A 15,131-nucleotide genomic window follows, 5' to 3' on the forward strand; every position below is an offset into this window, starting at 1 on the left:
CTCTGTTCCCTGGCAGGAGCTCAGTGCTTTGTCCCCACCTCTGGCTCCTTGCTGCCCTTGGGCCCTGGGCGCAGGCGGGCAGCGTGGTTGCAGACCGAAACAGGAACTTACTTCAACTTCACTTTATTGTTTTCTTAATAAACTTCCTCTCCCATGGAGGAATATAGTGTTATAATCGTTAGCTTATCTCTTGCTTCTGTAGTCCTTAAACTCTATGCTAACAGCGATGGAGCCCAACAGGAGGAAAATAAAAACAACCCAGAAACTACAATAGAAAGGCACTTAGAGACCGTTAAAATACTGATGACCTGGAATGTGCAATAACAAACCAACAAATGAACAAGAAAACGTACACCGGCCGGGGAGGCCTGGTCGATGGCAAATGCCATGCTGTGGCAGTGCCGGGCGGCCGCCGCACCCCGGCCCGAGGACAGTGACGTGGGGAGACCTGCTCCCCGCGGGGCGTACTGCCGGGGGCCCTTCCCGAGCCCTGCAGCCGGGTCGGGGTCAGGGAGACCCTCGGTTCAGAGAAAGCTGTGGGCAGGGCGAGGTACGGAGGACCTTCTGCGCGCACCGGGGCGAGGGAGGCGGCTGTGCCCCGTGCTGGAGGGCGGTCCCGCAGAAAAGGAGGGTCCGGGCTGCGGGAGCAGGGATGGAGCCCTGGGGCACCTCTGCGGGGTCCCCCGTCTCCGAGGCTCCTGCCTCTCGGTGCCGCTGGGCGGGGCCCCGCGTACCCAGCTGCGCCCAACCTCTCCCTCTTGCCGGGATGGGGTCCGGCAGCGCAGAGCCCAGCCTGCGTCAGCGTCGCCCCACGGCTCCGGGTGCTCGTCTGGAAACGCGGGCGCAGAGCTGAGCAGCGCTGAGCCGCCCGGTGCCGACGCGCAGCTGCCCGCAGCCCTGCCCGCGCTGCCTGCGTGCGCTTGCGGTACATGCTTAGGTATGAACGTAGCTAAACGCGGTGGCTCTGCCCCGGTGCGGAGCCGGCACGGCGAGCGGCACACGCGGCCGTGTGCCTTGTCACGGGGGTGGCCGGGGTGGCGGCACGGGGCGGCCCGGCCGTGGAGCTGGGGGTCCCCAAGCCGGCAGCGTTGGGGCCGAGGCCCGGGGCAGGGAGACGCCAAGTCAGCGAGAGCGAAGAGCCCGAGCGGGGCTCCGTCGGCGCGGGGGTCTGGGCGATAAATAAATAGCGGCGTCTCCGCTGCCCGGCGCGGGGCAGAGCCCCCAGGCGCACCCCCCCCAGAGCCGGGGCGGCAGCGTGGGGTCGCCGAGGGATTATTGCTATTCTCAGAAGAGTCCGTTCTTCTTTCGTGAAGGTTAACGTGGCCGCAAGCCGGGGCCTGGGGCGATGCTGGGGGTGACGCCAGGGTCTCGGCCTGCCTCCCCCCCCCTCCCCAGCCCTCAATTCACCACGGCCGGCTTGAGCAGCAGGGAGCCGGGCGGGATGACCACCCAGCCGGGCGGCAGCGCCTCGGGGGGGCTGCCCGCCGCGCCCACCCCCGTCGAGAGGTCGAGCACGGCCCCCGGCAGCAGCGCCAGGCTCTCGGGGGGGACCCTCAGGCGGCCCGGCTCCGTCCGTCGGCCGCCCGCCTTGCGGCCCTCCTTGCCGCCCTTCCGCCCCTCGGCCTCGTCGGCCTCAGCCTTCGCCCCGCCGGCCAGCAGCGACATGACGGGCAGCCCCAGGCCGCCGGCCGCGAAGGGCGACGGCAGCAGCGGACCCTTGGCCAAGTTCAGCGGGCCGTTGAGGGGCAGCGCGGGGCCGGGCAGGGCGGGCAGCGAACCCCCGGCCCCACAGCCCAGAGCGCTCAGGTCGAGGGGGGCCGGAGCCAGCGGGAGGGGCAGAGCGGGCAGCGCGTGGGGGGCAAAGAGGGCGGCGGGGTTGGGCAGGAGGAGCTGCGCCCCGTTGGCGTAGGGTGCGTCCGCAGAGCCCTTGGGGGGCGCGTGGGCCTTCAGCATCTCGTGGTGCTCGTGGGACACGAAGTGCCCGTGGGCTTTGATGTGCTTGCGGAGCGAGCTGGGGTCCGTGTAGCGCTTGTGGCAGCCCGGCATCTTGCAGTAGTAGGGCTTCTCCACGTAGTGCGTGCGGGTGTGCTTGAAGCGGTCGCTGGAGTTGGAGTAGCGTTTGTTGCAGCCTTCGTAGGGGCAGATGTAGGGCTTCTCGCCTGCGGGACGGCACAGCGCTGCGTCTGAGCCCCCCGCGGAGGGCAGCTCCGTGCTCCCCACCCCTCCCCAACCCGCCCCATGCGCTCACCGGTGTGCGAGCGGTTGTGGATCTTCAGGTTCTCCAGGCGAGAGAAGCTCTTGTTGCAGGTGGGGCAGCGGTGCGGCTTCTCGTTGGTGTGCGTCCGGATGTGGATCAGCATCTTGTACCTGCGCCAGAACCATCAGGGGGAGCCGAGAACGGCACCACAGCCCCCCCGCAGCCCCCAAGGGGACACCCAGCGCCGCCGCTCGGTGCCGTCCATCGCCCACCGCCATCCACCCCCACAGCCCCAGCACGGCTTGCTGCCCCCCACCCCCCTGCACCCACCTGGCGTTGAAGCCGCGGCCGTGGCGAGCACAGCCCTCCCAGTGGCAGCAATACCCCGCGTCCTTCTCGGGTTTGACGTGGAAGTCGTTGACGTGGTCCACGAGGTCTTGCAGGAGGTCGAAGAATTGGTTGCACTGCAGGAAGGAGACGCTGGAGGTGAGGGAAGACTGGAGACGCCCCAGCTCCCGCACCCCCCTCCCCCACCAGCCCCACAGCCCACCCCCTCCCGGCCTCATGCCCCCGCCTGACCTTGGACCAGCGGCAGACGAGCTGCTTGGGGAGGGGCAGCTCCGGGGAAAGGCGTTTGTCCTTGGGGGGGGGCAGGAAGGAGGGCAGGTGCAGAGCCCCCCCCGCGCCCAGCGGCAGGAAGAACTGGAAGGAGCCGGGGATGCCGTCGATGTAGCGCAGGGACTGGAAATCCTACGGCGGGACGGGGCGGGGGGTGAGGGCCGATGTGCGGCTCCTCTCCGGGACGACGGGGTGGCACCGAGGGGGAGGAGACGCGCGGCCGTACTCACGTGGGGGAGGGCGGGCACGGGGGGGTCACTGTGCCGCTCGGGGGACAGCGAAGCGCTGCCGCCACCCGGGGACTCTACGCCGGGGGGGGGCGAGAGGCTGAGGTCCATGACGGGGAGGGCCGGGAAGCGCTTCTCCAGCGCTTTGGAGTGTGCCAACAGCCCGGGGCCCGGCCCTGCCCGCCGCCCCCCCCGCGCGGAGCCCCGGCTCTCCCCGACCGGCGGGGGGGCGGCGGCGGAGGGGGGAACGGCGCGGGGCCGTGGTCCGGGGGGGCCGCGTTCCCGTTTCTCTCGGGCGCTCCGCACTTTGGAGATGCTCAGCTTGAGGTCCAGCGGCTCGTCCAGCGAATGCATGGCGCCGGGCGGGGGGGTGCTGCTGTAAAGGCGTGCGTGGTGGTACGGGGGGGAGGGGGGCGCACGGCCGTAAAGCCCCCAATGCCCCCACCCTCATCCCCACCCCCCCGCTTCCCTCGGGGCTGGCGAGGACTCAAGGCCGCGGGGCGCTGGCACGGAGCTGCTGTCCCCCCCCCCCCCACAACAACTACCACTACCTCCGCTGCGGGCAAAGGGCAGTGCGGGAGCTGCGGGCCCCCGGAGGGGGGGGGGGGGGAAAGACTGCGCTATGGGGGTGTGACAGTACCCCCCCCCGCCAGCCCGCCCGCCCTCTGGAGCCCTTTCCCAGGGCGGCGGCGGCTCCAGCCCCGCCGTGACCCGAGAGCGCTGGCCCCATCCCCGGCTTCCTCCCCCCCTCCGGGGCCCCTTCCCCGCCGGGGGCCGCGCAGGGGCTGCTGCGGGGGGGCCCCCCCCGGGCTCCTCCTCACCCCACCCCACCCTCGGTGCCCCCATCCCTTTTCCTGCGGCCGTGGGGCCGGGCTGGGGGCACAGCGCACCCAGCACACGTGGCACGGTCCGGTCCCCCCCCCCCCCTCCCCAACCTCTCCTTCCCCAACCCCCCCGTCGGTTTTTACATACACACACATACACACGGCTTCCCTCTCGCCCCCCCCCCAGTGCTGCCGCCGCCGCCCCGGGGGCCCCCCACCCTGGCCGGGCTCCAGCTCGGCGCAGACGCTGAGGAATGCGGAGGAGCCGCGATGGGGCGGGGGCCCCCCCCCGTTAAACATCCCCCGTGGGTCATCGGGACCCCCACGGACCCCCCCGCTGCCGGTTCCGGCAGCGGGGGGGGCCGTGGGGGTCCCGGCGACCCGATGGCATCAGTGATTCCCCATTGATAAAATAATAAAAAGCATCACCCCCCCACCCAGACAGTGGGGGGGGGGGGGGGCCTCTCCCCGTGCCAACAGCGCAAAGACGCGGTCACGGGTGGGTGACACAAAGGCGAGAAAAGCGGGGGGACACCATCCCCCTCACCCACCCACCCCCCGAGGCGGAGCTGTCACCCATCTGGGGACCCGTCCCCATCCCCATCCCTACCTGCGGGCGGCTCAGCGCGGGGTGCGGCGGAGCGGACCCCCCCGCCGATGGGACACCGGGCGGCTCCACCACATCTGCGCGGGGACCGGGACCGGGACCGGGACCGGCGGTGGTGGTGGTGTCGGTGTTGGTGGCGGTGGTGGTGGCGGCGGGGCCCCCCCCGGCAGCCCCGGGGCGGGGCGGGGGCTCTGCCCGCCGTGATTTATGGCCGCCCCGCCGCGCTCCCCGCTAGGACCGGCCCCGCCGCGCCGCCGCCCCGGCAGCCATTCGCGGGTGGGAGCTGAGCGCATGCCTGGGCCCGCCCCGCGTGGGGGGGGGGGGGGTTGGAGAGGGGAAAAAAAAAGAAAAACCCACGGGTGGGAGGAGGACGGATCCCCCGCCGCACAGCCCGCACACGGATCTCTCCCGCCCGCTGCGTGGGGTCACCGCGGGGTGTCCCGCGTGGGGTGATGGAACCCCCCCAAACCTCCGCTCTTGGTTAACTTCGATGTATTTTTTAAGGGGGAGTGGGGGGGCGGGGGGGGGTCGAATGTCCCGCGTGACGGCAGCGCCGCTCCGTGACGTCACGCCTGGCAGGGCCTCCCTATGACGTCACCCCCCGCGGGGGAAGGGAGGAGGGCGGGGGGTGTCCCCGGGGCTCCTTCCGGGGGCAGGATGTGGGCTGCCCGCGGCTGGGGCGCGCCGCCCCGTGTCACGCGTGGGGGGGTCACGGGTGGGCGAAGAAGCTGAGCTCCGGGCGCAGCCCCGCGGCGGAACCGTCGGACCCCCGGGGACGTCCGCCCAACGGCCGCGCCCCGCCCGGCACGCCGGCAGCTGTCAGCCGTCTGTCCCCGTGCCGCCCACCGTGGGGCTCCGAGTCCCGGCCCCGGGGTGAGAGGGGGGAGGGCTGCCGTCACCCCCCTCGGGGGGGGTCCGGGCCGAGGGCACGGCCCTATAGGTGAGCCCCGTGGGGGCTGTGAGCTCTGCGGCCCCGATGGGGGTGGGGGAGGATGGGTGGGGTGGGGACGGGGATTGAATGGGATCAGGCAGGACAGAGCAGAACGGAGTGGAGTGGGATGGGGTGAGATGGGAATAGGGTCAGAGGGGGAGGCACAGAATGAGGTGGGCAGAGGATAGAGTGAAGATGGGAAGGCATAGAATAGGGTCAGGCAGTGTGGCATAGGATGGTTGTAGGACAGGATGGGATAAAATGGAATGGAGCAGAGTTGGACAGGGCAGCACGGAATGGGGTGGGACAGGGCAGGGTGGGATAGGATGGCATGGGACAGAATGGGATCGGATGGCATGGAATGGCACAGGTTGGGATGGGGACAGGGTGGAGATGGAACAGGGATAGAATGGAATGGGATGAGACAGGATGGGATGGATGGAACAGAGCGAGATGGGATGGGACAGGTGGGATGAGGACAGGGAAGGATGAGGAAAGCATCGGATTGGGGATGGGACAGGATGGGATGAGATAGGACAGGGATAGGATCAAATGGGGTGGGATGGGACAGGATGGGAATGGGAAGGGATGGAATAGGATGAGATGGGATAGCACAGGATGGGATGGGGACAGTACAGGATGGGATGAGGCAATGATGGAACAGAATGGGATGAAATAGCTTGAGAGGGGGTTGCACAGGATGGGGTGGAAACAGGGCAGGACAGGGTGGAGTGTGATCAAAGGGGATGGCAATGGGTGGGATGAGGAAGAATGGGATAGAATAGGGGTAGAAGAAAATGGAATGGGATGAGACAGAACAGGATGGGATAGAATGGAACAAAATGAAATGGGATAGCACGGAATGGGATGGAAACAGGACAGGATGAGGACAGGGTCACATGGGGAGGAATAGGGATGGGACACAACAGGGTGGGGACAGGAACAGGTGGGATGGCATGGGTTGGGATGGGGCGGGGACAGATGGGGTGGGATGGTGACAGGACAGGGTGGGACAGGGATGGGATGGGATGGGATGGGATGGGATGGGATGGGATGGGATGGGATGGGATGGGAGAAAACAAGACAGAGCAAAGTGGAATGGAATGGGGTGAGACGGGGTGGATTAGGGTTGGAAGGGATGGCACAGGTTGAGATGGGGACAAGATCAGATGGGGTGGGAATGGGAATGGGAGAAGACAGTATAGGAAGACTGGATAGGATGGAGTAGGATCAGATGGGATGGGGAGAGGGCAGAACGGGATGGGATGTGGATAGAACAGAATGGAATGGGATGAGATAGGATAGGGCAGGGGTAGGATAGGATGGAATGAGGACAGGGTTGGAGGGGTGGTAGAGGATGGGATGGGACAAGATGGGGATGGGAAGGGATGGGATGGGGTAGGATCAGAAGGGGTGGCACAGGATGGGATGGAATAGGGACAAGAGCGGGTGGCACAGGTTGGGGTGGGGACAGGGCGGGATCAGATGCGTTGGGATGGGGGTGGGACAGGTCGGGATGGGACAGGACGGGATGGGACGAGATAGGACGGGACGGGACGGGGTGGAACGGGATGGGCTGAGCCGGGTCAGCCGGGGTGGCACAGGTCGGGACGGGGACAGCGCGGGGACAGTACGGGGGTGGGAAAGGGTAGCGTAGGATCGGATGAGATGGGGCAGGGAGAGAAGGGGTCGGAACGGGACGAGATAGGATAGGCAGGGAGAGGACGGGGCGGAACGGGCCAGGCTCGGACGGGACGGCACAGGACGGGCCGGCGCCGGGACGGGACCATCCGGGCCAGCACCCCGCGGCTCGGGCACAGACGGGGCGCCGCGGGGAGCCGCCCGCCCGCATCCAGCGGCGCCCCGCCGCCCCTCCGGCCCCGCGCTCCCCCCTCCGCCCCGTTCCCCGCCGAATCCCGCGCCGTCCTTTGTTTACATGGGCCGGTGGCTGGCGGAGGCGGCGCCGCCGGGGGAGGGAGCGCTGCTGTGCTCGCACCAGCTGTTTCCCGCCTTGAGACACACGCACACACACACACACGCCCGCTCCAGCCCCGGCGCAGTCGCTCCGCGCCCGGCCCCGCGCCCAGCGGCGCCCCGCAGCCCTCCCGCTGCCCCCCGCCCGGCATGGAGTACTTCGTGGTGCCCGCCCAGAAGATGCCCTCCCTGCAGCACTTCAGGAAATCCGAGAAGGAGGTCATCGGCGGGCTGTGCAGGTGGGGGCGAGCGGTATTCCGCAGCGCTTTATTCATTTCCACCTTTTTTTTTTTTTTTTTTAAATGCATTTATTATTTTGTTTAAAACCTTTTAAAATAACGTTTTTTTTTCCTCCGTTCTTTTTTATTTTATTATTTATCCCTCCCCCCCCCTCCTCGCTCTCTTCCCCCTTCCCCCCTCCGCACCGCTTCCCCCCACCCCGATCCCCGCTTCTCCTCTCTCCCCGCACGTGGGTGCCGCTCCCGGGGCCGCCGCCGCCGCCGCGCACATGGGGCCGCGCGGCCGGGCCCCGACAGCGACCACGCGGCCCCGCGGCCCCGCGACGCCCCGCAGCGGGGGGGTTAGGGGGGATCTCACGGCGCCGGGCTCGGGGGGCGCGGGGAAGGGGGGGGCGGGAGCGGCCCGCCGGGAACGGGGGGCGCTGCCGGGGGGCGTGCGGCGGGGGGGTGTGTTTACTGCCGGGCCTGGCCGTGACTCTGCAGCCCTCCCGGAGGAGGCGGGCCGGCCCCGGGGCTGCCGGGACATGTAGTGCGGCGGAGCGGCGCTAGGCCGCGCCGGGCCACGCCGCGGCACAAAGCGAGCGCGGGCCGCGGGCCGGCAGGGAATGCCCGGCGGCGCTCCGCCCTCGGCCGCGGGTGGGGCCGCAGCGGCCCGCCGGGTCCCCGCGCGGCTCGGCGGAGGCCTGCGGGGCGCGCCCGGATTCTCGCGGCCCGCTCGTAGCGTGGGGCGGCCCCGCCCCGCCCGTGGGGCCGAGGGAGCGGAGCCCCGCGTGCTGCGCCGAGCGGAGCCCGAGCCGGGAGGGCGGCCGGGTTTGGAGCTGCGGAACGGCGCGCCGCGGCTGCGAGCGCGGCCGGCGGCGAGGTGCCGCGTGCTCGGGGCCGCCCGGCTCGTGAGCGCCCTGCGGGCCCGGGGCCGTGCGCTGCGATCGTGCGCTGCGACCGCCCGCCGGCCGGGGACGTGCTGCGTGGGAGTTCGGCGTCAGCCTGCGCCGCCCGAGGGCTTGCAGAGCCCCGGGGAAGCCCTGCCTGCGAGCTCGGGAAGCTCGGGGACGCCCCGCGTGTGAGCTTGGGGTGCTCGGGGCCGCCCAGCCGAGCTCGGTGTCATCCTGCCCTGGCTGCGGACGTGGGGAACCCGGGCACGCCCTGCCTGTGGGCACGGGGAGCTCAGGAGCAGCGTGCCTGCAGGCCCGGAGCCACCCTGCTTCGCCTGTGAGCTTGGGAAGCCCTGGGGATGTCATACCTGTGAGCTCAGGGACACCTGGCCTGTGAACCTGGGGACCTGGGTGCACCCTGCCGGTGACCTCAGGGACGCCTTGCCCTGCCTGCGAGCTCCGGGAGCCCTGGGGATCCCTTTCTGCTTGGAGATGGTCTCTTGTGAGCTTAGGGACACGCTGCCCTTCCTGCAGTCTGGGAAGCCCAGGTACACCTTGCCTGTGAGCCCGGTGTCACCCTGCATTGCCTGCAAGCTTGGGGAGCCCCAGCGTTGCCATGCCTGAGAGCTCAGGGAGCTTGAGAGCACCCCGCTGAGAGCTCGGGGTGCTCAGGGATACCCTCCATGCCCATGAGTGCACACAGTGTCCCTGTGATCAGGATGGTCAGCTGGCTCTGACCCTCTGCAGTTTTGCTTGCCTTGAGGTCCAGGTGAGCATGACATCCTGCTGGGTTGCACCATGGTGCCTCTGCACAGACAGGCAGGGAGAGATCAGTTCCACTTGCCTAGCCCTCACCTTGTGTCCACATGTGCTGTGTGCAGGGATGGAGCTGTGGACGCTCCAGGGCTTTGCCTGCCCTGGCTTTAGGGTGTGAGCACCCAGAAGAGCTGCCAGCAAGTCCCACTGTGGCTGTGTTGTGCACCATGGCCAGTTACAGGTGGGCAGTGGCCAGGCACCACGTGGGGCGAGCACCCACTCATGGCGTGGCAGCTTCTGAATCAAGGCATTTCTTTTTCTCCTTTCTGTATTTAGCTGTCACTTTTTAAGTCTCCCCAGGAAGAGCAGCTGGGGAAGGTTACGAGAGGTCCACCACCGAGGAAGCTGGCTCTTCCTCTTCCTTTTCCATTTCAGAAGCTGCTTCCATGCTGCCTGGCCCTGGCGGACTGGCTGCTTCCCCATGTGGGGCTGCAGCTGGGCGCTGGCCTTGGCGGCCCCACAGCCATCCTTGGGCCCTGGGGGGTTCGGTGTCCCTGGGACCCCTTGGCAGGGTCACTGTGCCGTGCCGCTGGCCTTTGGCACCACTTGGCACCTGGATACATCTCAATGCACCGTGTGGGACCAGCGCTTCTTATCTGCCCCGTGCCGGCCGCCTGCCCCTGCTGTTTTGTCTGCGGCTCTGTGTGGCCCTGGCTGTGCCATGGCGATGGGCTGCAGTGTGCGTCATTGTGTGCCCGGCTGTCACCTGGCAAAGCCAGGGCTTGGTACCGCCACATCGCTGTCCTCTGCGTGGGGTCAGACGAGATGCAGGGCCACGTGCTGCCCCTTCCCCTCCCGCTGCAGATCCCCTTCGTTCTGCACACCCGTTGCTTGTCGTGCTGGGATTTCAGCTCGCCATACTGACTCAGGGCCCCCACAGGAGCCGAGCAGGGCGCAGAGCCGGACCCCCATCCCTGGGGCGTTTCCCAGCCCAGCTGCGGGGCGAGGGTGCGCAGGAAGCAGGCGGGAGCTGCGGCTTTGGGCGGGACGGGGGCTTCTCCGCCGGGAGCTGTCAGCTGGAAGCCATCAGCAGGGCGGAGAGAGCCTCCTTCTCAGGGCCACACACGCCGGTGGCCCCGCGGGGACGCAACCGGCGGTCCCAGCCAGCACGTGGGCACAGCGCGGCACCGCGGAGATGCCGCTTTGCTGGTGAGGCGTCTGCTGGTCCCCTTCCTGCCAGCATTCCAGAGCTGCCTTGTGGGTGTAGAGTTATCCCCAGCCCGCTTCCATCTAGCCGCTCCCCATCCTGCCCAGGGATGGGTTTTGCTGTGGAGCGAGGTGGTCCCCCCAGCCCTAACGCGGAGCTCCTCTCACAGCCTGGCCAACATCCCACTGACTCCGGAGACCCAGCGGGACCAGGAGCGGCGGATACGCAGGGAGATCGCCAACAGCAACGAGAGAAGGCGGATGCAGAGCATCAATGCTGGCTTCCAATCTCTGAAAACCCTCATCCCGCACACGGACGGGGAGAAGCTCAGCAAGGTGAGCGGGGAGCCGGGGCCACGGCACTGGGCGATGCGTTGGGTGAGCTGTGCTGGGAGGAGGGACTGGAGGCTGTGCTGTGTGTGGCGCTCGCAGGGAACTCCAGTAGAGATGCTGGGTGGGAGCAGGGCTGCGTCCTGGCTCGGAGTCGGGCTGTGCTGCCTCACCGTGCCCCTGGCTTCCTCCGCAGGCGGCCATCCTCCAGCAGACGGCTGAGTACATCTTCTCCCTGGAGCAGGAGAAGACCCGGCTACTACAGCAGAACACCCAGCTCAAGCGGTTCATCCAGGTGCTGCCCTGGGCGCTGGGAGGGGACGGTGCTGTGCAGACAGGGAAGGGATGGCCACAACTTTGGGTGGGCTCAGAGCACCACTGCTTCTCCTTGGGATCTGGGTGAGACCCCATCCTAGTAACTGCAGGGTGGAGGTGTTTCACGCCCTCCTGGGAGGCCAGGGGAGCAGATGGAGGCATTGGCTCCATATGCTGCCCATATCCCCAGGAGGTGTTTCTCTTTGCGACCCCCATGTTGGGATGGCCGTGGGGGTTTCACTCTCCCCAGGAGCTCTCAGCTGTGGGGTTGACACTGGGGATGGCCATGAGAATGGCACTGCCCACCCCCAGTCCAGATTGAGGGGAACCCCTGCGTTCTGACACCACATCCCTTTGGCAGGAGTTCAGCGGTTCCTCCCCAAAGCGGCGACGAGCAGAGGACAAAGATGAGGGCATCGGCTCACCGGACATCTGGGAGGACGAGAAGGCTGAGGACCTGCGGCGAGAAATGATTGAGCTCCGGCAGCAGCTGGACAAGGAGCGCTCGGTCCGCATGATGCTGGAGGAGCAGGTGAGGCTGTGGGGCCAGCACAGCACCGCCGTGGCTGTGTGTGGGGAGGGCTCGCCCTCTAGCGGGCTGTGCCGTGGGGATGATGGAACCATAGAGCCATAGGGTGGTTGGGAGGGACCGCACAGCCCATCTGGTTCCGTGGTGTGGGATGTGCCCCCCCGGCTCAGTCCGCCCAGGGCCCATCCGTGGCCTTGTCACTTCCAGGAGTGGGGCACCCACAGCTCTGGGCAGCAGTGCCAGTGCCTCACCACCCTGTGAGTAAGGAATGTCCCCACACTCAGCCCTGCTCTCTGTCCCCACTTTGCCCACACCGTGACCCTGCAGACAGGCATAGCCCAGCTTGTGTCGGGGTGTGTGCAAGGCATGGGCTGCACTCCCCACAGCTCACCGGGTCGCTCTCTGTTCCAGGTTCGCTCGCTGGAGGCCCACATGTACCCCGAGAAGCTGAAGGTGATTGCTCAGCAGGTGCAGCTCCAGCAGCAGCAGGAGCAGGTGAGGTTGCTGCACCAGGAGAAGCTGGAGCGGGAGCAGCAGATCCGAACCCAGGTGAGTGTGGGTGCACCCCACTGCTCCTCCTGTCCCTGCAGCTTTCCTGTGGGATGAGCAAGGAATGATGTACAGAGGTTAGAGCAGGTCAGTGATGTTCTCGGCGCTTATGGGAGGCTGTGCTGTATGCACAGTGATGTCCCAGCAAAACTCCTTCTTTTAGGGAGTAGAGAAGGGGTTGGTGCAGTGCTGCATTGCACACTCAGCTCCAGGCTGTGCTCCCTGTGCCTGGGGCAGGAGGCAGACAAGTGTGGTGCCAGAATGCTGCCTGTGCTTTCGTCTGCACTGCGCTGCCGCCCTGGTTTGGAGCGGTTCCTTCAGCTGGAGGATCCCAGTGTGGGGAGCTTAAAAGGCAGTGACAAAGCTTGGCTTCCTCTGCAGTCTGGCTTCTGCAGGGATGTTCCCCGCAGGATCCCTCCCGGGGAAGTGCAGCCTATTTTTAGGTGAACTTTCCTTAGCCTCCTGCTAGGGCGGTTCTTTGCATCCGCTGTTTTAGCAGGGAGCTCCGAGGGGTGCGGTGCATTCCCAGCTGAGCGGGTCTGGCCGATCAGAGTTAGTGTGCATGGGCTGCTGGGGTTTGGCTTCAGCCTCTCGAAAGTCCAAAGCTTCAGGGTATGGGCAGTTCTTTGAGTTCAGCCTTGTCCTTCTTGCTCTGCCAAAGCAATGTCACAGTTTAGCATGTGTCCGTGCTGGGCAGGTGGGCAGCAGCTGAGTTGCTGGTGAAGCTCTATGGTCTCAGTGCTCTCCTCATCACTGCCTTACCCAGGTGCAGGGGCTCCACAGCCCTGAGGCTGCCTCTTTCCTGATTCTCTCCTTGCTCCGAGCCCGTTACCTCATGTTTGAGTTGGGCACAGTGGCGCGGCATCCCCAATGGCACAGGGACAGCAAGGTCGCATTGGGGTGTGGGGACCTTGGGGGGCTGCTGCTCATGGGTGAGCCTCACTCCTCCGGGTGAGGAGTTTGGGGACGGAGCCACCGCCCCATGCTGGGTGTCCCGGAGGCTCATGGAAGGGTTTGCTTTGTCCCCAGCTCCTGCCAGCACACGGTCCCCCAGCGCCCACCCACCACCCCACTGTGATCGTACCAGCACCGCCTCCCTCCCATCATGTCACCGTGGTCACCATGGGCCCGTCCTCGGTCATCAACACAGTCTCCACGTCCCGGCAAAACCTGGACACCATCGTTCAGGTAGAGAGTGCCGCGGGGGATGTGTGTGTGTGTGTGGGGGGAGTCCTAAAGCTTAGGGGGGGTTCGTCACCTGACGGCTTTGTTTGTCCCCATCAGGCCATCCAACACATCGAGGGCACGCAGGAGAAGCAGCTGCAGGAAGAGGAGCAGCGGCGTGCCGTCATCGTGACGCCCGCACGTGCCTGCGCAGAGCCCTCCGCCTCCGACACCGCCTCCGACACGGAGGGCAACGACAGTGACTCCATGGACCAGAGCAAAGAAGACCCTTTGGGGGAAGGAGAGCTGCCCTGACACCCCCTGGCCGGCAGCCGGGACGGGGAGCAGGGAGAAGGGGGGAAACGCCAGAGAATATGCTGAAATTTTTAAAAAATACGTCGCGATTTGGGTCTCTTTTATGACCTTTTTCCAATACTGTAAGGCTGGAAGCGGGCGCCGTTCAGTGCTCAGCTCCCAGCGAGCGGGGAGAAGGGGGGGCTGGGGCGGGGGGGGGCAGCGAGGGGGGACAGAACTGGAAGCGGGGTGCAGCCGAGCGGCTTCAGGAAGGGGCTTAGGGCTGGGGGGGGGTCGGAGCTCCCCCTGGTGCCACCAAACTCCCCCCCTGCCTGCAGGAAACCCTGCAGAACCAAAGCCAGCCGGGTTTCCCTTGGGACGCTGTGGGGGGGGCGGTTGGGATTTTTGATTCCTTTTCTCGTTTTGTTTTGTTTTTTTTTTCATTCTGTTTGAAAGTTTCATTTTTAAGCATGGGGGGAACAGGGGGGCACTACTCAGTGACCGCAGCGTCGGTGCCGTGGGGGTCCTGGGCTCCATTTGCAGCACCCACCCCCCGCGCTCCCCTTCCTGCTCCCCTCCTTCCTTTAAGCACTTAATCCGGTTTGCGGGGTTCGTCAGGTCAGAAGAGCTTTTCTGTTTCGTGATTGTGTCGCTTCTACTTTTTGTTGTGGGCAGGGGGGCCCCACTTCTGCCCTCCCCCCCCGACCTCCCCCCGTTTGGCTGTAGGGTTTAGGCCAGTCGTGTGTAGAGCCTTGTTGGTATTTGGTAGGTTCCTCCCCAGCCACAGCTGTTTCTCTCTCGGTTTCTTTCATTTTTTTTTTAATTTTTTTTTTTTTGTATTTTTTTTTTTTACGATTTTCAGGTCTTTGTGTTCATTGAGAAGCTATTATATTTTGTTAAGAAAGTGAAAAAAAAAAAAAGAGGCTTGTGCCTTTGTAAAGAAACAAAATAAAGTTTGTACTTTGTTTTTTAGAAGCTCTGGCCCAGCGTTACTTCTGTGGGGTCTGGGGGTGGGTCCGGGTCCGGGGCGCACGGGGCAGCGCCTGGCTCACCCGCACCGCGCTGGGGGGGGCTGTGGGGCCGCTTCTGATAACACCTCTCGGCTGGAGGATGGGAGGAGCGAGGATTTCTGCGCCCACCCGGTGTCCCCCAGCAGGTGGCCGATCGGGATCGCCGTGTCTCTCCTGGGCTTTGAGAACAGTTATCCCCTCCACTGCCTTTTGGGGGGCACCGCTGCGGCTGTGGGTCCCTCCAACTCCCACTCACGATGACTGGGTTAGGGTTAAGGTTAGGGTTAGCCTGGCAAGGATCCCAAATTCCCTCTGTGCCCTCCACTCCACACCGTTATCCTCAGCCCCGCCACCCTCTGCGCTTTCAGCCTATGCGAGCGGGCTTCCGATCCTCGGATGTCCCCGGGGCGTTGCGCAGCGGCTGCGCCCATCCTTAGGGACGGCTCCAGGCGTGGGACGGTGTGACCTCACCGGCAGCACCGCCGTGCC

General features: G+C 66.2%; 2 protein-coding genes across 5 annotated transcripts; one reads left to right on the forward strand and one right to left on the reverse strand.

The window, feature by feature from the left end:
* Positions 1 to 107: 107 nt before the first annotated feature.
* GLIS2 (GLIS family zinc finger 2) lies at positions 108 to 4,599 on the reverse strand. 2 transcript variants are annotated; one of them, XM_052679719.1, is made up of 6 exons: positions 4,477 to 4,599; positions 3,046 to 3,418; positions 2,777 to 2,947; positions 2,528 to 2,661; positions 2,249 to 2,367; positions 108 to 2,159 (listed from the first exon to the last, which is right to left on the reverse strand). In XM_052679719.1, the coding sequence occupies exons 2-6, from the start codon at positions 3,394 to 3,396 to the stop codon at positions 1,399 to 1,401; spliced, it is 1,536 nt and encodes a 511-aa protein (XP_052535679.1). In that variant the 5' UTR covers positions 3,397 to 3,418; positions 4,477 to 4,599; the 3' UTR covers positions 108 to 1,398. The 2 variants fall into 2 exon arrangements, with proteins under 2 accessions (XP_052535679.1, XP_052535680.1); XM_052679720.1 differs by having other exon boundaries at positions 3,046 to 3,415; positions 4,477 to 4,597.
* Positions 4,600 to 7,416: 2,817 nt separating this feature from the next.
* Positions 7,417 to 13,834, forward strand: TFAP4 (transcription factor AP-4). Of its 3 annotated transcripts, none has more exons than XM_052679735.1 (7): positions 7,417 to 7,617; positions 10,622 to 10,787; positions 10,978 to 11,076; positions 11,458 to 11,628; positions 12,037 to 12,174; positions 13,204 to 13,362; positions 13,459 to 13,834. In XM_052679735.1, exons 1-7 carry the CDS (start codon positions 7,529 to 7,531, stop codon positions 13,651 to 13,653), a joined length of 1,017 nt encoding a protein of 338 aa, XP_052535695.1. In that variant the 5' UTR covers positions 7,417 to 7,528; the 3' UTR covers positions 13,654 to 13,834. The 3 variants fall into 3 exon arrangements, with proteins under 3 accessions (XP_052535695.1, XP_052535696.1, XP_052535693.1); XM_052679733.1 differs by lacking the exon at positions 7,417 to 7,617 and adding an exon at positions 8,589 to 9,486; XM_052679736.1 differs by lacking the exons at positions 7,417 to 7,617; positions 10,622 to 10,787; positions 10,978 to 11,076; ... (2 more) ...; positions 13,204 to 13,362; positions 13,459 to 13,834 and adding exons at positions 8,551 to 9,486; positions 9,582 to 10,615.
* Positions 13,835 to 15,131: the final 1,297 nt, after the last annotated feature.

This window comes from Tympanuchus pallidicinctus, unplaced genomic scaffold (assembly GCF_026119805.1).
Source record: "Tympanuchus pallidicinctus isolate F22 unplaced genomic scaffold, pur_lepc_1.0 scaffold18, whole genome shotgun sequence".
Taxonomy (NCBI): domain Eukaryota; kingdom Metazoa; phylum Chordata; class Aves; order Galliformes; family Phasianidae; genus Tympanuchus; species Tympanuchus pallidicinctus.